This window comes from Symphodus melops (genome assembly GCF_947650265.1).
Source record: "Symphodus melops genome assembly, chromosome: 5".
Classification (NCBI taxonomy): domain Eukaryota; kingdom Metazoa; phylum Chordata; class Actinopteri; order Labriformes; family Labridae; genus Symphodus; species Symphodus melops.
This window is the reverse complement of record NC_136695.1, coordinates 24,814,040-24,836,437: the sequence shown is the minus strand read 5'-3', so window position 1 is coordinate 24,836,437 and position 22,398 is coordinate 24,814,040. Positions and strand designations below refer to the sequence as shown.

The 22,398-nt window shown below is 39.9% G+C and overlaps 1 protein-coding gene across 8 annotated transcripts; it reads left to right on the top strand.

Moving 5' to 3' along the window:
- The first annotated feature begins 3,814 nt into the window (after nucleotides 1-3,814).
- On the top strand, nucleotides 3,815-21,323 carry thrap3a (thyroid hormone receptor associated protein 3a). Of its 8 annotated transcripts, none has more exons than XM_079342980.1 (11): nucleotides 3,815-4,008; nucleotides 9,548-9,698; nucleotides 12,352-13,254; nucleotides 13,720-14,409; nucleotides 14,636-14,808; nucleotides 15,084-15,195; nucleotides 15,515-15,599; nucleotides 18,250-18,431; nucleotides 18,551-18,731; nucleotides 18,873-19,007; nucleotides 19,843-21,323. In XM_079342980.1, the coding sequence occupies exons 2-11, from the start codon at nucleotides 9,571-9,573 to the stop codon at nucleotides 20,071-20,073; spliced, it is 2,820 nt and encodes a 939-aa protein (XP_079199106.1). In that variant the 5' UTR covers nucleotides 3,815-4,008; nucleotides 9,548-9,570; the 3' UTR covers nucleotides 20,074-21,323. The 8 variants fall into 8 exon arrangements, with proteins under 8 accessions (XP_079199106.1, XP_079199103.1, XP_079199110.1 ...); XM_079342977.1 differs by having other exon boundaries at nucleotides 18,870-19,007; XM_079342984.1 differs by having other exon boundaries at nucleotides 18,873-18,915; nucleotides 19,843-19,976.
- The last annotated feature ends 1,075 nt before the right edge of the window (nucleotides 21,324-22,398 follow it).

The following is a 22,398-nucleotide window of genomic DNA, read 5'->3' as shown; positions in this document are numbered from 1 at the left end:
ATGGGTTTTTGCGGTATTTCTGTATCTGCAGAGTCTATGTGACTGCTATTTACTGTAAATAGAGAAAATGTGACGAGAGCAGGGGCTGTGGTTTTTTGGGATTATCCTGAACAGAAGGGTTGACAGTAAAAAATTGGACATTGTAGTAATGGTATGAAGAAGACTAACTCTACATTATAATTAAAGAGTGCCTCACAAATAGATTAACAAAAAATAAAAGCAACCGAAAAAAACCTGTCAGAATTAAACATCTGCGCTTCAATGCTGGCAGTTGGTAAGGGTATACTTTGACACAGGGGGCTTGGACTTAATGCTAGCTTCACACTGCCAACATGCTCAGAATGACCATGCTATGATGAAGATGGTGTTTGCAGGTATAATGTTTACCATTACCATCTCAGTTAAATCTGTTTTCATGCTAACGTTTCCTAATTAGCAGGAAATACAGGCTACAACTGAATGTAATGGGTTTTCCATGTCTACTATATTTGCATCCAAATGGACCAAATTTACCTTCACTGTGTCTTTTCCATCATTTAGTTATAATGATTTCATCTGAGGCATTTTCAATTTGAATCCCACAGCAAATATATAATGTATGTAAATCATGCCAGAATGACTCTATGTTGAAATAGGTTTATACTATGTATCTAACCAGCAACTAGCAAAACGTTCCTATCGGCATGGCAAATCACAAGTTTAAACATAAACTGACTTTCCTTTAAAGTTGGCACATTGATTTGTGCAAATGATTTAGACTGAATGCAATGTCAGACTGAAGAATGAAAAGACCTGGCATTAAACAAGCTGTCAAAACAAGATGTCAAGACTGTCTGATATTAATGCTTGTCCAGCTGCAGATGACTGATGATGATCATTTTAATATGAGTTTTAAAACCATGTTGTTTGCCCTGGAGAGACTTCAAGCACATTTTAGAGGTCTTGCTCAGAGCATTGTGTTTAGTAATTACCCAGACAAATGTAAGCAGCTTAGTCTAATTTATTGCAGCATATAGCTTCCTTTTTGGCTTCTAACTTCATAGTCTTTTAAAATAAACACAGTAAGTCTTCCTTTGCCAATCATGTTCAGCGTAGTAATATACAATCACTGCTTTTCCTGTTTAATCTGCCTTACATTAGCCAAGTTTACTTTCTGTTTCATGTGTCAAATGTTTTTCATTTATCAAATTCACAGTACAGAGTCTCTTCCTGCATTTTTCAATGACATGTGTACACATACAGTACCCATTTGTTTCTAATACAAATATACACTTCGGCTATCTGCCATGCAACACTGTTCCAGTAAAGACAGGGAGCTGTATGATAAGGGGACACCTTTACTCACCAGATAGCTAATCAGTAATAGTGCAGGAGTAAAGAAGATGGTTTCACAGCCCATGTTAAGTAACTAAATTAAATTAAGAAAAAAATCCTTTAGAGTATAACTCGCCCTGACCAAATTGTGTCAGTTTCAGGTCTGCTAGATCAAAAAGTGGATCATTTCCAAAATGTTCCTTTCTGTACTCCAACAATAACACAGAGGCGGTGTGAGAAAGAATGATAAAAAAAAAAAGGTTGCATATCTTATTTGAAATGGACAGATGGATCCACCCACCCCGATGCAGACCAGCAGTGATGCAGATGACTGCAGTGCAACATAAGTCTCAAATTAAGCTTCTGTAAACCCTGAACAAAACACTTTCTTTGTGTCGCTTTTAAAAATATTATCACCCTGTAAAAGTTGTCTGGTCCAAATTAAGATTTATGGTAATTTCGGGATCAAATGTTGAAATACAACAGGATGTCTTAATATTAAGTCGACAAATCCCAAAGTATGTTGTTTTTGTAGACATGGATTAGTCTACAGTCCTTTTCAAAGTGCAATTCCGCAACAGCAGCATCACGAAGCTCGGCCGTCATTAATCCTTAGGAAATACTGACAATGCAACAACATTATACTGCTGTCCCAGAAGATGAATACACATTGCATTATGGTTTTGCAGAAGCGGGAGAGAGCACGACACACTGGGAGCTCCACGTACACAAACAGTCGGACATGCACACACACACACTGCTGCTTGTTCCACCAATCTCACCTTGCCCTGTTACATCTCTGTTACTACCTCCAATGGCAGCACAGAAGGGAGATAACTACTTCCCTCCTTTATCCTTCTGCAACATACATAATTAAGGTGAAACATCACAGAGACATGAACAGCACATGTTGAAGCAACAGTCTGAATAGAGCTTCTGTCTTGGTAGGAATACGATATAATACGAGTATGTGAAAAACACATTTATTCAAGCAAGGTTTAATGTAGACAAACGTACCAGGACATTTTGGTTCACTCGTCAGAAGGATTAGCAACACATTTTGATCCCAGTGGGACTGTGAATGATAATGTCACATATGCAGGCTACTGTGCAATGTCGACATGATAACGATAATAGATATCTTATGATGTGGATTCTAGGGGAAGGAAAATAAAGCTCAAACAGCAGCAGCCCCATGAACTCCCAACTGTCATGACTGAACATATTGATAGTGAAAGCAAGCCAAGAAAACCAGATGATGAGAGTCTTGGATACTGCCATATGTGATTCCTTAAAGCTGACAGAAACCAGTCCTGACTTTTTACTCAAATAGAAGCTTGAAGGTTATTCTTAAACAGCATCTTCTTGAAAAGAAGAATCAATGTAACATGCAAGTGATATAATTACCAGTATCTGAATAATACACTTGATATACTAGATGCAAAACGTAATTCCCACCAAGGTGTTGATTGTTAGGTTTTATAGATGACGTGGAGGCCTGATTAACACCTGATAATGGACTCCCTGAAAGAACATTATCCCACTTATACCATGGTCACTTGCTGCTCAATAAGAAAATTGAGACCATTACATTCTTTTCAGGCATTTTGCAATCACAATAAAAACGTTTTAACAAGCCTAAACTCTGTTTCCCTGGTGATACCTGTGGGAATTACTAATACCTGAAGCAGTCATTTGCATCCAATAGGGTTACAATGCTAATGGATTTATTTATTTTTAGAACTAGCTACAACTCAAAAAAACAATACATTTCTAGGACGCGGTACACCCTCTGGAGACCAGCTATGAGTCAGAAAGCTTGCAGAATGCTTGCAATTGAGTATGGTTGACAAAGGTAAAAATAACTGGGCAGTATGATAAACAACAGTAATACCAAGCTGGGTCTTAAAATCAATTTTACACACACAAAAAAAGAAAGGTCAGCTGCAATCAGGTTCATTTACTGGCTGCTTAGTCGATTAGAGAATGGGAAGTGAGATGATCGATTATCAGTATATTTAGAGGGCAGTATGTTGCAGCTTATGTGCCTGATCCTAAGGAATGAAACTATCCTAAATATCTAGAAAAATGACTGTGAGAGACAAATAAAAAAACAAATAACAAAGATGAAAAGTGGAAGTGAGTTAAATACACTGTCAATCATGGAAATATTAAATACATTTATATATTAAATATATAAAGAAACTATTAAAAATGATTTCAAAATAGTACACACTAAAGTATTTTTTTAATACCCAGCATCCCAGTTATACTATCTCATTCTTGTAGCTGCTCCCTTTTGGATGGGATAAGGCTTCCTTGACATAATGTCACTTTAACTTTATTAACTGGCTCTGTTAAAGCCTGACTTTTTTTTCTAATAAAAACTCCACTCTCGTGCACAGCGATGTAACGAAGGCGCACGTGCAGGCAGCGGTGAACAGCAGCGGCGAACGCGGAATAGGAACTTCAGAGCCGCGCGCGGAGCGGTCACGCCCCCCTCTCTCTTTCTGAACACCGCAGACTCGCAGCCACACAAACACACACACTTTACACATACGGTACGTTAGGCTGACATAAGTGACACAACAGCACAGACACACAGAAGTCCGAGGAGACATTCTAACTCATTGTTCACTGATACAGCGCATTGCCTGAATGTGACGCGACGACATCGAAGGACCCCGCCGACCGGTACGTAGTAGATTCAGACTATTTTATTGAACGATTCAGCATGACATTTGTAAATGAATAAAGTTTAAATGCTAGTAGCACAAAAGACGTGTTAGTTTCGCAGCTCTGGGGTAAATATAATATATATAAACGTGATATAAAGTCACTAAACCTAAGGGGGACTACTTTTTTATGCACAAAAGACGTAAAAAAAAACCCAACATTGATGGGCACAGATTCCCACTTGAAAATTACGGATGAATGGTTAGTGAATCGTTGGACGATATTTAGCTCTCCTTATACTACTAATTTGTGTGTGCTTGAATGCTTTGAAACTCTCATCCTTATGCATCCTTATGCATTACAGTTTGAAACTATAGGAATGACATCCGGGACATTTCCCACTGTTGATTTAACATGCTGCTTGAAAACAAGTGCAATATCAAGAGACTGACATTACGTTACATTTCTAGCATAATGTCAATTAAGGTTTTCTTAAAGAAGTGCAGTGATAATGTGAAGTCAAAGTCTAAACACATAGTTGTAAGTTTAGCAGTCAGCAGTGCTCAGTGATCCTCATAGTGCATCCTCAGACCACCACTGGAGGGTTCAAGGAGCGTCTCAGCACAAAGACCTGGTGGTGTGACTGCTGCTCTTAGTGGTTAACACAATGACAGCATGACTGTAGTGATTGCAGGTTTCTCCAAGCTATCCATCCACCTACCATAAACAGCTCCAATCGAGAACCGAGCCTAACAGGACTCATATAGCGGCAAGAAAATTCTCTAAGACATGGGTTTATTGTGGATGCCTTTTCTTGGGGTTTTGTGGTCCAATGTGAATCTATTTCTGGGGTTTAGTGATGCTAAAGAAGTTATCATGCAATTTCCTGTTGGGCTACAGGATCCGGGTCGGAGTCAATCCTCTTTAACAAATACCAGCTGCACTAAAGTAAACACAATGAAAAGGTGTGTCCCATGGTTCATTTGGCATTCATGTAACAATAATGTTACCAATTGTTTCAGTTTTGTTTTCTGAAAACTATTTTATCATTATCGCAAAATAAGCTCTCACAATATATATCGCATCGGTCTGAATCGATCGCAATAAGTAAGAAAAATAAGTCTGTCAGCATACTGCGATTAAGGACTTAAACAAATGCATTCATTTGTTTTAATTGCAGTTAATCACATGCTATTTTTTTCCCTTTAAGCGCAGCGTGGATACCCCTTCTCAGAGTCTCCCTAAAGTCACATTGATGTGAAAGAACAACACTGCTGCATCTTTCAACGGCTCATTTCACTTGAAAGAAAACTCGATGACAGCCCAGTTAACGAGTTGAGAGTTATATTCTACTTTTGTGGCTTTAAAGTTGTTGCGAACATTGCCAACAAATAGTATAGCTTATATTGGATGGATTTAATCTTTAATTAAAGTGCAGATTTCAGTCCTCAATAAACATACCTAACTGTTATTAGAGATGAAAGCATATTGGCCAATCAAACTTGTCACTCTCAATTACCAGCATAAACACCATCCAGCTTTGTGCGGACTTTAAAGGGCAGAAAAACATCATTTTGGAAATACACCTCATCATTCCCCCGGCTGTTTCCAGCTGACCTAAATAGAGAGGACCTGCAGCTGATGAGTTCCCTCTTTCAAGCAGCACAGTGAAGCAGGCGCTGTGTTGACAGACAGTGGAGAGGCATGTTGTTGTAAGGATGTCTGAGCGACACTCATTTTCCAGGCAGAAGTAGTCCCAATACAGACCAGGACAGATATGGATCGAGTGATATTAAACTGCATTTAGTAAGAAGAAAGGTAGCTGCAACTGAGCTCTGATTATCCTGAAACCTGTGGTCGAGCTAAATGCTGTCTGTCATTGTGGATGAATAACAAAAGGAGTTGCAGGAAACGTCTGCATGAGGTCATCCATTTGTCTTTCTTGCAGACTTAACAGTAGCTCTGAACTAAACATCACAGAATGAATGAGGCTACTCAGAGTTTCTTCTTTTTTCTTTTCGAAAAGTTGACGCTAAAAGGTTTATCTCGCCTTTAACAGCGCTGCCAGCGGCTTCGTTATCCATGAGCTTGCTCCACATGTGAAGCGTCATGAGGGCACCCTCAGAGGGTCTGCCACATTTCAGCGAGCAAAGATTGTGCCAATGACAGTTGCTGTGGCTTTTCTGAAATAGCGAGCGGGGTGTCTCAGGGGCACATATAGATAGCAAATGTGATTCCAGCTGCCACTGTGGCCTCCTGCTCTTAATGATAGGCCAGTTGATTGAGTGGAGTGTTTCTTCTCCCAACGCCCTGAGCTGCGTGTCAAGTTGCAGGGCCATTGTTGATCAGAGCTACTTTTGCCGTAACATGAAATAAACAGCTGATGAGGATTACACAGCTGTCGTCCTCTGTCCCATGGGGGATCCTTAATCATGTGTGCATGTGCTCCATTACCAGTTTAATTCTGTTCCACTGTTTCAATCACACACCGTCGGGTCTTTTCGGGTCTTTCCTGCATTCGTTTTTATCCTACAGTGTTGAAAAACCTGCTCTTCTAGTTTGTTTCATTGTGTGTATAGTTCCTGTTTTGTTTTCTGAAAGGTGGAAAAGTCAGAGCTGCTATTTTTTTTTATTTTTTTTTTATAACAATAACAAGTTGTCAAAAGATGACGTTGAGGTTGGCAGGGAATCATGGGATTTACCCCCCTGATGAAAAGGAACATGGATTTGACTGTAGTCTATATAATGAGCGATATGTTCAACAATGAGCTCATGAATACAAGTATCATTTACACTACCTTTTCATTACCACTACAGCAGCTTATGTAGCGGTCATTGATTTAACGATCGTTGTTTCCAAGGCAACGATAAACATGTCTCGCCTGTCATGTGACAAGACACATACCATTACAACTATAAAATTAAGGATTTCTCTGGCTTTTAAAACTGTTGGAAAGTTATTTGAAGTGATGCAAGCACAATGCAATATACGTTTATATATATTTATATATTTTAATGGATATTTCAGTCTTCAAATTCCGCATATCGTGCCTTAAAAAAGAAGCCTTCTAACAACCTCTGCAAAGTCATATAGTGCAGCAAATGTTAATTGGTAAGATTATTGGGTCAAAAGCTATACGAAGTCTGAAGATCAAGTTCACAGTCGTGTTCACAGTGATGTGAAAAAAAGTACAATGTTAAAAAAAGTTGAGAAATAAAGGTTAATAGATGTTCCTGTGGCTCAGTTGGTCGAGTCATCACCTCTCAACTGAAATGTCGAGGGTTCGATGTGCTTCCTCTGCTTTGGTGAAGGTGTATGAATGGATTAGTGTTGTGCTTACTTTCTGGCGTACGCCGCTTTGGATAAGAGCGTCTGCTAAGTGAATTGCAGCACTGTAATATGAGCCATTTTCTGAGCACTATAATACATGCGTGCACTCATCATGGGCTCGCCTGTAACTGTATTTTTGTGTGCAAATCTAGCAGTGAATGATTACAGAGCAGGCTTACTGTAAGGCTGAAATCTCAGTGATCAGGCTGCAGCCCACACAGTGTGTGCAGGGACAGCTGCAGCTGGTTATCAGTCTAGTTCTCAGAGGGGTGACTGAAACAGACCGCCACCTTTCAATTCTGCCAGCTCGTCTTTATATTGAATTTAAGTGTCAAGGACATTGTTAGGGGTTTAACTTCCACTGTGCATACGCTGTACACTAGTCAAACATAGCTGGAGAAGGATTGTGACGTGTTAGTAAAGAGCTCCTAAAGACAGAGCGACTTTGACTGGGAACATTAGGTACGTGTAGCTGCTTTGTTTTCAGTTTCTGCTGACAACAATCGAAAAGTTTCACACAAGCTATAATTGGCCGGATGAAGATGTCTGAAACACAGATGGGTGGGTTGTGCACATTATAAAATCCATCAAAGAGAATAATCCATTAGAGTGAAAAAGAAAATGTCTTAAAAATTCCCTGCAACTAATTATGTGCTGAAAGATAAATTAAGCTGGCTGTTACGATTTATTTATTTGACTGTTCAGCTACCACATGCTGGAACGGGGCACATCTGAATGCCATTCTTATAAAAGTGCACAGTAAGCTCAATCGGTGGTCCGTTTAGGCCAGCCCTTCAGGAAATTATTCTCTAAAGGCCAAAAACAACAAGCTGCTAGGAATGAGGCGAGAGGGAAGTTCATGGAGCATGAGGAAGAGGAGGAGGCTGCGGGAGGACGGATCGACTTCACTACTCTAACATAGAGTGCAAAGGGTGCACACTGCGACCACCATGTGTTGGCGTGGCCTGCTTTTTAAATCCCTGTCATGTGCTGGGAACGCCACTCTGCAATTTCCTCCTTCCTAAAGTCTATGAAGATGACCCTTATAATGAAAGCTCAATTATTTGATCCCTGGCATTTACTGTACTCCGAGGATCATATGTCACAGATAAAAGCCATTGGACCTTGGCAAGCACTATATGCTTCTACTATAGGAGTGTAATAATAATACAAAGGAGAATACACAGGGGTAGCAGTGAAGGAGTATAAGACCATGAGAGAATAAACACAGCATCCTTTGAAGTTAAAATACATTCACAGCAGATCATTAACCACAAGCAAATAAGATACGCTCAGGTGCCTTCAGAGGAAATAAGTTATTTTCACATCAATCTCATGGGGGGAGAATGAATATCGGCATTCTTTTTTGGACTCGTCAGGAGTGAGTTTAACATTAACCTGGACTTTTAAAGACTCATGGTGAAGCCCATAGAAACAACAAAGACTCGATGAGACTGGAGTCAAACATTCGTCTTAAAAGTCGTACATTTAGCAACAGTTTCAACTCTCCAGCTTTGTATTCATGAAGCATGTCATCATCTGCATACAGCAATCTGATCACATCCTGATCTTTTGTTCTGACGTGTTACTAAAGGGGAGAGATGTCTTCTATGCTGATGATATGATAATATGACGTTAAATGTGTGGCTCAGTTGTGAGGCTCCGAGGAGATATATGTTATGTTATGTGTATGGTTTAATCATTGAGAGAAATGACCTCTTGTTAAGACGGGGAGTTAAGTGTTTGTATTTCTTGGTGCCGAGTGGATGCACATAATCGAACCGGTATAAGGTGATGAAGGCTGTTTTTTTTTTTTATATTTCAACAGTTACAGTACTCAAATGACTGACGTAAGACGCCCTCTATGCAAATGATCAGAGCCTAAATAAAACTGGTTCTGTTTGGATGCCCAACAGTGCGACACACTGCTTTCTTCCTTTTTCACAGCTGTCTTGTCTTTTCACCCCGGCTGCTTTAGAAGTGCATAGATGGCTTATCTCTGTTGGATATTATATTTCATGGACTTTTGACTCTTGGGACTCTTTCAGGATTTTTCTTTTTTCTTTTCGCAATGATACTTTTTTTAATCTTCATTCAGAAAGGTAATATCACTCCTATGCATCCAGTCCTTTGAAAAGGTGGCTGGACTCTATTTTATTTAGTTCTGAGTCTTATGTTTCCTGAAGTCCTAATGTGGCTGTACAACGTTTTTTTTGTGTGTGACAGTTTGAGGTTAGCAGACAGCAGTGATGTCCAGATCAACAAAATCAGCCTCGAGGTCTCGGAGCCGCACGAGGTCCCGGTCAAGATCCCGGTCCACTTCTCGCTCCAGGAGTCGCTCCAGGTCCAGGTCCCGGTCCAGGAAGCGTTACTACAGGTAGAATCTACTTTAAGAATAATCCTCTTTCTGAATATTCTATTGGCTTTGTTGTGTCGTGTGCTGTTTTAGTGCTTTTCACTCAGTTTGTTCAACATGCCTGACTGGACTTACTGCTCATAATGTAACACTAATTCATGAATTAGTTTTATAAAGCGTTTAAAAACTAAAAACTGATTTGATCTAACATATTAGGTATGAATGACAAAGTCAGCTGTCATGAAGAATAGAGAAACTAGCAGCAGGTGCCGACTGTAAAGCCAAGCAGTGTTGAACCGACTTCAGTGTTTTGATTAGCCATCCTTTCTTGTTGAGCTCATTTTCCATTCAAACTCAGACCCTTAAATCTAAGCTAGCATTAAGGGACCAACCATGCAATATGCGTGTAATATTGGACTTTTAGATGTGTGCATTTGTGATAGTGAGAATGTCCACAAGGAGTTCTTTGTTTCTTTGATGCTTCATATCTGCTCATTTTCTGTCTGTAAGTCCGTGTCTTGTCCTGAACTTTCTGACTATGATCTTACATGCTCTGGAAAAAGCTGGTGAAGCGTATTAATGGATTTGGGTCCTCCTCAAGATTCTGAGTCGACTTCTGTATCCAGAGGAAATTGGTGTTTGAGGGAGGGTTCAGCTGTCGGTTATTCAGTTTACCGACGTGAGAGTGAATGTTGTTGCAGATTGTATTGCACGGGAGCTTTTCCAGGAGTTAAACCTGGAAGAACAAAAAAATATTTGATCAAGCATTTTACTGAGAGGGCTATCTGCTGGCTACGGTGTGCGCTTCACTTTGGGGAGGAAAAAGTGAAAGGTCCCTCTGACGCTTTTACTGGTTCTGGCAGAATGATTGTGGCACAGCGCTGAAGTGACAGGGCAGCTCATTTCCTGGCAATGCCAGAGAACCAAAGAAACATTTGCATAAAGAAGAGACATGGAAGGAATCTAATGGTTAATCTTTCCAAAACCAACCTTGAACATTTGCAAATGAGTTAGTGGCTACTGTGGAAGTATACATGGTTGGACACACACGTTTGCATAAGTTGACTATAAACATCGAAGCAAATAAAAACACTTCAAAATGCTCAACATGAACACGCAGAGTTACTCCATCATCTCCTGGGACCAACAGTCTCACATTCATAAAACTGTTCCACTTTGGAGCTTTTTTTCTGGACCATCCCTTGCTTTGAACACGATCAACTCAGTAGCTGAATGAAACACAGATGGAGAATGTTGACTTATCAACTCAGTAAATGATGCATGTGCATCTTGCTGAAATATGACCACAGCAAGAGCAACATGTCGGGTGTAGCTTGATGGAACTGTTCTTATAGTTGTAAAAGACTTTCCAGTTGTGACGTATTATAGAGCTTTACTGAACAGTTTGAACAGCGCATGTAGCTGGTGTGCGCCGAGGCAAAGGATTCCAGTAGGTTTGCCCCCCCCCCCCACCCATCTGGTCTATGTGACGCAGTGCTTCAGCAGAGCTGTCTCGAAGAGATGTAGTATTTGGAGCTTACACTGTGAGTGTGCAGTGCTGCTCGGTGAGCTGCCTTTTTTTAAACACTCCGTATTCCAATGAAAAAACACACTAGGTGAGTGCTGTGATGTTTCCGTTTGTCATACGGCTGTGTGTGCGTGTGGTGTGGCTTTGCTTTGCAACGGTTTGAAATGTTTCAGCTGTGTATGTCGACTTTCTACGTCCTTCGTAATGTTATACAAACCTTCAACATAGTATTGTTTAAAATGCTGTTATTTATTTATTTAAATGCTGGTTCATTTTTAATATACTGACCGTTGGGATGAAGTTGCTGACTTTGTGGTTGTAGAACAATGACAGAACGTTACAGAAGTAGTGTATATTCTTCCTTGAGCTCATTGGTGTCAGCAGAGAGCGCCATGTTGGCGTCCAGTCGGGATTTTAATTGCTTGGCTTTTCGAATTGTTCATTTGAAGACGAGAACATTCTGTATCATGGTTATAATCTTTAGAGTGTGTTTAAAGTTCGAGGGCTGGCGAGCAACTGAAAGCTTTCTTATCATCGGTGCAGCAGAGCCACCAAGTGGACTAGTCGTATACTGCAGCCTGGCTGCAGGATCACAATGGGGAGGTCTGGTTTTCTGCACGAGGATTTTTTTTTTTGCCACGCTCCTACTTGCAAACATGTTATGTCAATTCCAGTGATGGAAATTGATGCAAAGCCTTTTCCATGTGTAAGGTTAGGTAAGAACGTGTTAAGAAAATGAAAAGATATGTAGACCTGGCAAGCTTTTAAGTGTTTTTTTTATTTGTGTTTCTGGATTATTATTTTTTTTCTTGCTAGTTAACAGACTAAAAACTTACAAATCAACACAGGCTAAACAATTAGAATGAGTACAGGACAGAAAATGGAAGTGATCATGTTTGGCATGTGTCCCAGGCTCATGTTTTACATGTTACAGAACAATATTCAAACTAGAATAAGACCATGCCTGTTTATTTCTCATTCTGACTCAGAAACTGTCCAAAGTCTAACAGAGATTTTACATTCTCTCATTGTCAAGCAGCTTTTTTGTTGTATGAAATTAAGGGATTCACTTACTATTCTTTGGTGTTTACATCTATTATAACTTTCAGAGATAATTCAGTATTTCCACCCTTCCTTTGTTCACAGATCTAGGTCTCGGTCAGGTTCAAGATCTTATTCACCCCCTAATAATCGAGAGAAGAAGTATCCAAGGGGATACCAAAACAATCGGGAGTTCCGGGGCTACAACCGCGGCTTCCGGAGGCCGTACAACTTCAGAGGTCGAGGGCGCGGCTACTTCCCACGTGGACGCTTCCAGCGTGGTGGTGGAGGTGGCGGCGGCTATAACAATAATAACTTCCGCCAAAATTGGAAGAATTACAAGCAGCACCCTCAAAAGCAGCAACACCAGCAGCAACACCAGCAGCAGCAGCAGCAGCAGCAGCAGTACCAGCAGCAGCAGTACTATTCCCGAGGACGACCTCACAACGTCCAGAAACGCTCAGGAAGCCCTTCTCATGGTCATTCTCACCGCTCTGACAAGTCCTCTTCACCATTATCCAGGCACTCGCACCGTTCATCCTCTTCTTCACACTCCTCCTCTCCAAAATGCAGGCCAGGCTCGTTGCTGAGTAAGCAAGAGGAGCTTTCAGCCTTTAAAGAGGTCCAAAAAGAAGGAGGGGCAGATGGGGAGCCAGAGGAGCTTGTCAGAGTGTTGGCAGGAGACGCCAATGGAGATGCAGGCAATGGGAAAAGTGAGGGGAAATGGCTGAGCCTGGCAGAGTGCAACAGCAGTCCAAAGCGAGCGAGTCCTCTGGCAAGCTCTGCTGTTACTGTTGGTCAGAAAACTTCTAAACAGCCAAGTCTCTCCCCAAAAATCACAAACAGCATCAGCAACGGCGCCCCCTCCTCGAAAATAGTGATGAATTTGTCACCAACAAAAAAAGGCTCACATGAAGGTCTGAATCCGATGCTTCCCAGCTTTGACTTCTTCTCCAACGAGGAATACCTGGATGGAGATAAAACAGCCATCTCCATCGCCTTTGGAAAGTAAGACAGATTTTCCTTTTTCTTTCTCAAATTGATTCTGGGATTGTTTTTAGAGACATGTGAAAGGTTGTGAATTATTTCTTATTTTTCCCAGAAACAGATTTTATTTTTCATTATTGTTGGGCAGGCTGGTGGTGCTAGCACTGCTAACATTAGCCACACTCTGCAGACCGGTTTGATCTGCGGACGCTGTTATGTCCCCAGTTAACACAGCTCATAACCACATGAACTGAACAAGATATTCTTCTCCTCAACGAAATATATGAGCAGCTCATATGAGCAGCTTTTTGCAATAGCTGTACATTTCTACATTGATGTGTGTGATGAACTGCTTACAACGAATGTTGCTCTATTTTGACTGTTGTCTGATTGTTTACTTACCTTTAGACCAGTTGACATGTGAGTTTAAAGTTTTGTCAACCTGCACAGCCACTTTAATGCATTTTCATATCTCTCATTTTTTAGGTTCTTGGAGGAGCAAAATAAAAAAAACAGTGCTTGGGAAAATGATAAGACCACAGGATCAAATGATGTGGATATGGAGAAAGGGAAAGCAAATGGCAAAGCATCTGCCTCTGTCACTGACTCAGTGTCTAAAAAGTACATGGAAGACAATGATGGGGAAGTGTCTTTGAGCAGCCTTTTGAAGGCTTCTCCTTTTCTGTCTGCTGATGGAGAGGAGGAAGACGAGATGATAGTCAAGTCTCTGTCAAAGTCCCTCCACAAAGACCAGCACAACGGGGGCGAGTCTTCGAAGCCAATTAGCAAGGTCACTCAATCCGCCCGTGAACTGTTTGAAGAATGCTTCGACAAATGGCACAATGTGGCCTATGCACAAGCAGTAAAATGTGACCTCGGCGCCATAGCAGAAGACGTTTATCTGAGTAAAAAGCAAGATAAAGCAGCAGCTTTTGCTGCAGTGCTTGCAAAGAGGGAGTTAGAACGGAAATTTGAGGAATTGTCCCCAGACAAAGTTGGTACAGCTAGTAAGATGGCAAAACAAATCTTTATACCATCTCCTACACCAGCAGCCAGGAGGAACTCTGAGAGAGAGATGTTCCTGGTCAGGGAAGATGACTCATCTTTCATGTCCTCAAGAAATCAGGAAGCAAAATGTAATGTCAGGATGGGTTTCCTCGGAGAGAGCCTTTTAAAGTGAGTATTCTAACACATGAACATGCAGCTGCAGACTGTGAAAGGCTCTTTATCTGTACGCTGATGGTGTGCTGATTTATCTATAAGAAAAGCAAATTAAATCATATATTTCTGTAATTGTTTACTTTTTTAATTTGTCTGATCAGAGTATATTTTTTTCTGTTTTTAGCCATTTTTTTTGAAGGGAAGAGCAACAGACTAAGAACATTGTTATTGTGATTTTCAGCTCCTCTGATATTTTAGCTGAGGAGCGACAGTTGTCTCAGGATCTTGTGCAGTCCTCAAAAAAGGATCAGGAGTTTCGCTCCATCTTTCAACATGTTCATACAGCTCAGTTACAGAGGAGCCCCTCTGAGCTTTTCGCTCAACACATTGTCGCCATTGTTCACCATGTTAAAGGTGAGTCCTCCCTTCTCTCACTGTCCTTACAGACAAGACTAAAAAAACTAACTTTGTTATAAAGTGATGACAATCCTATTTATCTTTTAAATTAATGATCATCATCTTCATCATGTTTGCACCTCTTTTGTAAGGGGACTGTAAAGAAGGGTTCAAATATTTTCTCGTTTTTTTTTTACGATTGATCCACTTTCTGTTCACTGCGGCGTCCTTGAGAAAATGATGTGAAAAACACAAACGACTATAACATCTGTTCTTCATGTGTCCCTGCACAGCTCAGCACTTTCAGTCTTCTGGCATGACTCTGAACGAACGATTCACAGTGTACCAGAGACGAGCTGCAGAGAAGGAAATGATGAAGCCAAGAAAAAGCCCAGAGATACACAGGTAGAGTCGCCCATTGAGTGTCCCTCTCACCTTCAGTGTGCTGTGGCTTCACCTCCTCTTTTAACAGCTTTCAGGTATTTTTCTCACTTTTCCTACCTGAAAATCACCAGACTATCTCGGCTTTTTTTTTTTTGTTCTAATGCTCGGTGGAGGTCAGTTTTATTTTCCCACCAACTTGTCTTTTTGTTTTTTTTCTGTTTTGTGTTGTTGTTGCACTTCATTGTACGTAGCTGTGTGTGTGGGTTTGCACTCCTGTACCTTAAATCTTGTATTATCTCTTATTAACGACTTTTCCTCGACCATGTTTTTCTCCTCACAGAAGAATTGATGTTTCCCCAAGAGCTCTTAAGAAACACTCTCAAGTGTTTGAGGCGATGAAAAGCTCAGAGGAGGGCACTTACAAGGTGACTGAACATTTTGAAGTATGAAGTATGTTGGAACAAACAAACAACAGAAGCGAGTGAGCAAGATGCCTTTAGACTGCGCTCTTCTAAAACTTGTGGCTTTTCTTGAGAGGAGATGCACAAAGTCTAAGAAATGACAAGGCCAATGAGGCACTTTGACTTTGTTGTTTGTTATACATTGCCTTCACACTTGGTGATTGGTTAGAGTGTGGGCACAAGCCTGACCGAGGCTTATGAATCATATAAGTTCAAAAATGGAAACCACTGTGCCAAAGCGGTTCAAGGGACTCAAATGTCTTCGTAAGTATTCTTCATAAGAATAAGGAACGGAAGTATAAAAGCAAGCCCTTCATGCACCTATGCTTCTTTGAGGCCCTATTCTTTTATACACATTGACTAAAAAACTTTCAAACTCAAGTTTTTTTCCAACTTCACATATTTCATGGTTCCATATTTTTGTGATAAGGCATACATTAACTAAAAAAAACAGCAAAGAAAGACATATCAGTTTTCTTTCATTAGAAAAAATAGTTTTTGATTAAATAAACTTTTGATTCCCTCAATAAGATGCCCGAGGTAGCTTTCCACAAATTTCTCTTAATATTTTACCAGTACTGTATATTGGCCCATATCTCCTGACATAGCTTGTTTTACCCGGTCAGGTTTGTAGGCTTCTGACTTGGACACACCTCTGTCAGTGAAGGTCACACATTCTCACTTCAATTCAAATAAGGGTTTTGTGATCGTCATTTCAATTCTCCTTGTTTGTTGTCTGTGAGCTGGATGCTTAGGGAGTGTGTCCTATTGGTAGATCTAGTTTTCAATTGCATCAGGCCCTTTTCCTGCAAAACAGCCCAGCATAACACTGCCACCCCATGCTTCACAGCTGGGATGGTTTTATTAGATGGAAACCCTCAACCTTTTTCCTTCCAAGATAAAAAATGATTATTTTCCAAAGTGTTCCCAAGTCCATTTATCTTTAAAATTTCTCAGGTGAATTCTGAGTCTGCCACTGGGTGGCTCCCAGTTGGACATGTCCATGAGACACCCCACAGAAATGCCCCAACGGCCTCAACCGTCTCTCTCGATGCTGTGTAGTGACTCCTAGTATCCTCTTTTCTGAACAGCACCTGCAATACTACTGACACTGCACCAACCTGTCTCTCAATATGGGCATTCATCTTACCTTCACTTGTGAAGAAAAGCCTACTTGCTCGCTTGAGGCAGTAACTCACTCCAAACTCACAGGGAGCACCTACTGTTTTCTGGCATTGAACTGTGGCCTAGGACTTAACTATGCTGGCTTTCCACTCAACTGTTTGATGCTCAGCTGCAAATCTTTTCAGAATCAGAAACAGAATTGTTTGTTATTGCCAAGTACAAATGCCAAGTATTTGCATGTATGAGGAATTGGTCTTAGTGTATTAGTGCGAAAGATAAAACAAGTACTTAAATAGAATAAAATATGATTAGCAATTATGAATATATAAAAAATAATTTAAAAAAATGTCAAGTATAAAGGATGATGAAAAACACAAAATATACAAAAGGAGCATGAAAGAAAATAAATCTAAATTTGAGTCCAGTTTCTTGGAAACATTAGCTCAATTAAGTTTGACCTGGGCTATTATTCAAAGTTATGAAATAACATAAGGTACATAATAAACTTAGAAGAAATGTATGGTCGCATGGAATATTTGGAATTGTGAAGAGTGAGTTTGAATGTGTAAATCTGTATTTGAATACATGGTCTCAACTGTACAGCTAAATTCAGTCAACTTGATGTTTTATTAATTCGCATGGACCTATTTGGTGAAACATTCGTAAACTTTAGTCATACATCCTGCTGAAATACATTAGACTGAGTAAACTTTAATAATAAGCATGAACAGTCCTTTCTTTGTGTTCTTACCCATTGTTGAAGGAGGAACCATGCGAGTGGTTTTGCAAATTAAACAGTAACTCTTGAAGGTTTCTTTGATTTAGAGTAGAATACCAGCAACAATTTCCCAAAGCAGTATGAACGTTTTTAGATTGGTTTCCCCCGATCCATATTGAACCTTTTTATTAGTTGATGTCTGTACGACAGTAAACTTACAGTTACTGGAACATGTTTGAAATATGAAATATTTCACTGTTCACATTTAGGTATTGTTTGCAATGTGGCTAGAACTTTAATGGTCACAATGCAAGAGTCATATTCTACGTCGAGCAACAAACAAGCAAGAAGAATGTGAAATATGCTTTGGCTGTTCTTGTTTATGGATGCTGGACTTGAACATTTCAAAGAACCCCACAGGGATGTTTCCAGTACATGTCCTAACGGCTGACCATCCAGTACCTGACCTAATGTTGATGGTGAGGCATTGCCTTACTAAAAACAAAAGCAAAAAAACAAAAGCTTTTTCCTGGTAATTATCCAATAAAACTAAATTACCTCACTTGAAGGCAGAAAATCAATCTAAAAACAAATGCTTTGGATAAGGGTTCAGATACTTAGGTTACCATGGAAGATGCAAAACTACTGGTTTATGCTAGCTGGATGTCACTATTTAGTCTACAAACCAGCTTGGCAGAGAGCAGACTGATAGCATAAACATGCTAATCCAAAGTCTGTCCACGACGTTGTCTTCTGTTTTGATTTGTTCAGGACGTCGGGGAAAAAATGAAGGGTGACCCGATGGATCTTCGTTTGGATATTGAGCGCCGCAAAAAATATTCCATCCATGAAAGAGATTTTAATCAGGATTGTGGAAGAGATATGGGAGAGTCCCCAGATTCTAGTAAAGGAATATCTTTAGAAAGGTTCTCCAAATGCAACAAGAGATCAAAGTATGTACAAACTCCATGTTCTAATTATCTACTGTTATTGAATACTTACATTTGTCTACCATGACTGATAAACAGATAAACAGTCATATACCATTTTTCCTTACCATTTCTCCTTGTAGGAAAAATAAGAAGAAGCGCTCTCGCTCGAGTTCATCCTCATCTTCCTCATCATCAGAGTCCCACAAGGAAGATGTACCCAATAGCAAAACTGATCCCAAAGATAAAGGCTTTAACAAGGCCCGTCTGGGTCAACAGGAGACACCAGGACCAGCTGAAAGTGGAAGGCCTCGTGGAGGATTCGTAAGTTTTTCTGATGATGTTGGATACTTTTGGTCCAATGGCTTTGCTCAGTTATATTATGACAATGACTTTCACAGTCATCAAGTATCAAGGTATCAATATTCTTTTTTTCTCCCAACCTGGTCTTTTTCTTTGCAGCAGGTCCGAATTCGTGGGAGGGGCTGGAACAGAGGCAATTATCAGGGTAACTGTTCACATAGTGGAAACATGACAAACATGGAAGTACACCCAAAAATTGAAGACCCAGAGTTCATCCCCAAAAGAAAATACTACTTGGTATGGATTTGATTTGGATTTCTATTTGCTGTCTCCGAATTGTGTTTCAACTAGCATAACAAATACACCATGCTAATAATGGGGGAAAAGTGGGGTTGCAGATTGCAGCCTCAACACAACAGCTTCTCTCACTCTTTCTAAGTGTATAAGAGAACCAGAGGTGACCATGATAATTGCAAAAGGCCAACCGTTGAGCCAGTTTTTGGTTTTCCTTTCTGGGCTAGTGTAGTGACATGACAGTGCAACACAACGGACTGCATGGATGATACATGTGGCCTTCGTAGATATAAATGACATGTATAAGATGACAAAGAAAAACGATTGATTCAACATACTTCCGAGTAATAAACTGCAGGAAATACATCTGTTTACAGACCCTGCATCTAATGTTTTCAGTGTGCCCTAGCTTAGTGTTTGAACATTACACCCTTCTAAAAAAATAATAAAAATAATTCAGGCTGGTGACAAACTAAAGGGGAGGTTGTGTCAAAAAGTTGTGAACCAATGCTATTTGTTCCTACATGTGTTTTCTTCTCACTAAATGTCAAAGTCCATAAAAAGTCCTCGAACATGTTCAAGTGTTAAGCTATTAAACTGTGACAGCCATCACAAAGCCTCAGGCAGGATTAGTTATAAACAAGCATTTAAAATTAATGATTGTGTTTGGTGAGTTTTTATCACACTGGTATTGGATACTCTTATAGAAGCCAAGATGATATCAGAACAGCTCCTTTGATTAAAAGACAAACAGGTGGTATTTTCTCAGTGAGTAAAGTTCAAGTTTGTTCTTTTACAATTCTTGACACCTCCATCCTTTTTACCATTTTTCTCGCAGCATGATAACAGAGATGGTGAGTCAGAGTGGAAGTGGGAGGACAGCCGAGGGCGTGGACGAGGAAGCTTCTCACGAGGTCGGGCTCGATTCATCATCCGAAAAGCCACCGGCGGCCCCAACACGAGTAGTCCCAAATGGGCCCACGACAAGTTCCAGGTCAACGGGGAGCAAAGTGGCAAGCAGGAAGATGAGACAACACAGGACCATAAAGGAGGAGGAATCGATGAATAGCATCCTTGAGCAGTGAAATAATGTGCTGAAAATCGTGATTTCCCCGTGTTGTTGAAGGATCTGACTCCACCAGGGAATTCATAAATGCAGATACAATTTAGGCAACTCAGCTATCAGTAGAGAAATTTTTTTCTTGAACTTCTGTGTATGAAACTCATTTTACTTACTTACATTAAGAGTCAATCTGCAGGATCTTGTAGAAGCACTGTTTCTTGTATGTATTACTGAAATTCGGTTTATATGTTGTTTTTCTGGATTTTTCTTAGGTTACTATGGTACAAGTGACATCTTCATGACGTTTGCATTTATAAGCAGAGAAAAAGATCCAATCAGATTGTGCCTTACATTATTCAAAGTTGTAATGCGTTTTGTGAGTTGTCTAAATAACAAGTACTATAACACTTAACAGAAAGTTGTGTCTAGACTGGATTATATTACAGCAATGTGTGCACTGTGGTTAACATCAGCATACAGCATCGCGAAAAATGACCCTAATCTGAAAATGGGACCAAACTGTACAGGGTCTGCATTTACAACGTAAAGAGGTCAACAGAATTTGCTGCCAGCAAATGTGGCTGTTGTTATAATTCTAACTATTTGTACATTGAATTTGTTGTGAATGACACATTTTGCTGACTTCACAGTAAATCTTTGATTAACCTGGGATACCACTTAAAAATATAGGCCTTCTAAAATATCTGTAGTATATTTTACTTCAAAGGCATTGTAGTTTTTGTAACTGACATGGCAGGATTTTGACCTTATGTCCTTTTAGTTTTATTTGCAAAATAATTTGTTTGGCTGTTGATATTTTTTTCACCAGCGAGGTGATATAATCATATATGTAAATTGTGTGCACAGTGTGATTAAAGATGCCCCAATTGTTATTTTTTAAATCTGAAGTTCGTAAGGAACATGCGACACAGGGTAGTGTATGGGTTAAGAATCACAGTATGTCTAGAGCTACATGAGAAAACAATCAATGCAATTTTCAGTGCATGTACCAATGATGTTCGAGATAGGATTAGGTTCATGCATTAAAGGCAAATGTCCACACCACTTAATCATACAACTGTTGTGCCTTCTGCAGATATTGCGCTGGTCTTACTTTGAAAATACAGGCCGACTAATTGAGATTTGTTTGTATTTGTTAAAAGGTAATCTGTTTATTGAATATTGCTTTTTTTAAAGAGTGTTGTTACTGTTCGTTTCTCCAAGACTGTAAATTAAAGAGACACTGATCACTTTAACGTTTGCGCTCATGTGTCTTGTGTTGTCATTTCTCATAGGTCTGCAAGTATTTGACTTTGGAGAAGCAAACTGGGTCAGCCAGATTCCCACCAGTTGACACAGTTACAACAGAGGCACTGCCAAAATGCAGTACAGTCAACAGTGTGGCTCACCAAGTGAATCATCTTTCTGAAGAACTGATCAGTACCTTACTTTGTTTTCTTCCAGAAGTGCTGCAGCAATTTAATGTGAAGGCATTGAAAAGCAAGAGAGCTCATTTTCTGCCAAAAGGTGTCGTGCTACAATAAACTTCTAGTTTTTTTCTAGCACAAGACACATCTGATATCTCTGCATATGTAATCAATACAGTATGCTTATAATCACTGCAGGGGCCAACTCTTTAAATTTAACGTGACGAATGCACATACATGTGCTTTAACATTCTTACAGGCTTGAAGTCTAGATTGAGCCAACATTTAACCTCATCTCTATCTATTTATATTTTGTTTTTTCTGGTCGGGGTTTGAACCGATGAAAAATTGTGTCCAGGGAAAAACTTTGATAGAACAAAAAAAATACAGTATCCTACTGTTTCCTGAACCATGTCAAAGAGCGGAGTGAGATGAATCATCTTCTTATTCAGCATCATGAGAAAGTTGGTAATCTGACGATGACTTTGCATTGTGACAAAACACAGACCTATTCAACAGGAAACCTGTTGGCCAATCCAGGCCTGCTCACCACATTAATCAGGCGCCTTTATCTTTTCTGAAATGTGTGAGTTGTGATAAGAGATATTTTCCTCATGCTGTTGATGCAGCCTTCATGCAGATCTATACAGTTCCTTTATCAGATAATTGATTTATTATTAGGTCGTCATTCAATTGGAAGGCTATAGAGCCCATTGATTATTTCGACTGTTAAGAACAGAGATGCATTTCCTTTTTCAGGTTTAAATCCTGACTTCTGAGCATTCGGGACTTGGGGAAGCCAAGAACATCGAAAAGGTGTTTAATACAACAATGTATTCATTAAACATAAAAAAGTATCCTTGATCATTAAAAAGAAACACTGATAACTCTTTTGATTTATCGA

Excerpts from the sequence above, each read along its gene's own strand:
- thrap3a (XM_079342977.1), top strand. The coding sequence starts at position 9,571 with ATGTCCAGATCAACAAAATCAGCCTCGAGGTCTCGGAGCCGCACGAGG. Across the intron at positions 14,809-15,083 it reads CATTGTTCACCATGTTAAAG|CTCAGCACTTTCAGTCTTCT; the intron begins GTGAGTCCTCCC and ends GTCCCTGCACAG. Across the intron at positions 18,732-18,869 it reads GAAGGCCTCGTGGAGGATTC|CAGGTCCGAATTCGTGGGAG; the intron begins GTAAGTTTTTCT and ends TTTTCTTTGCAG.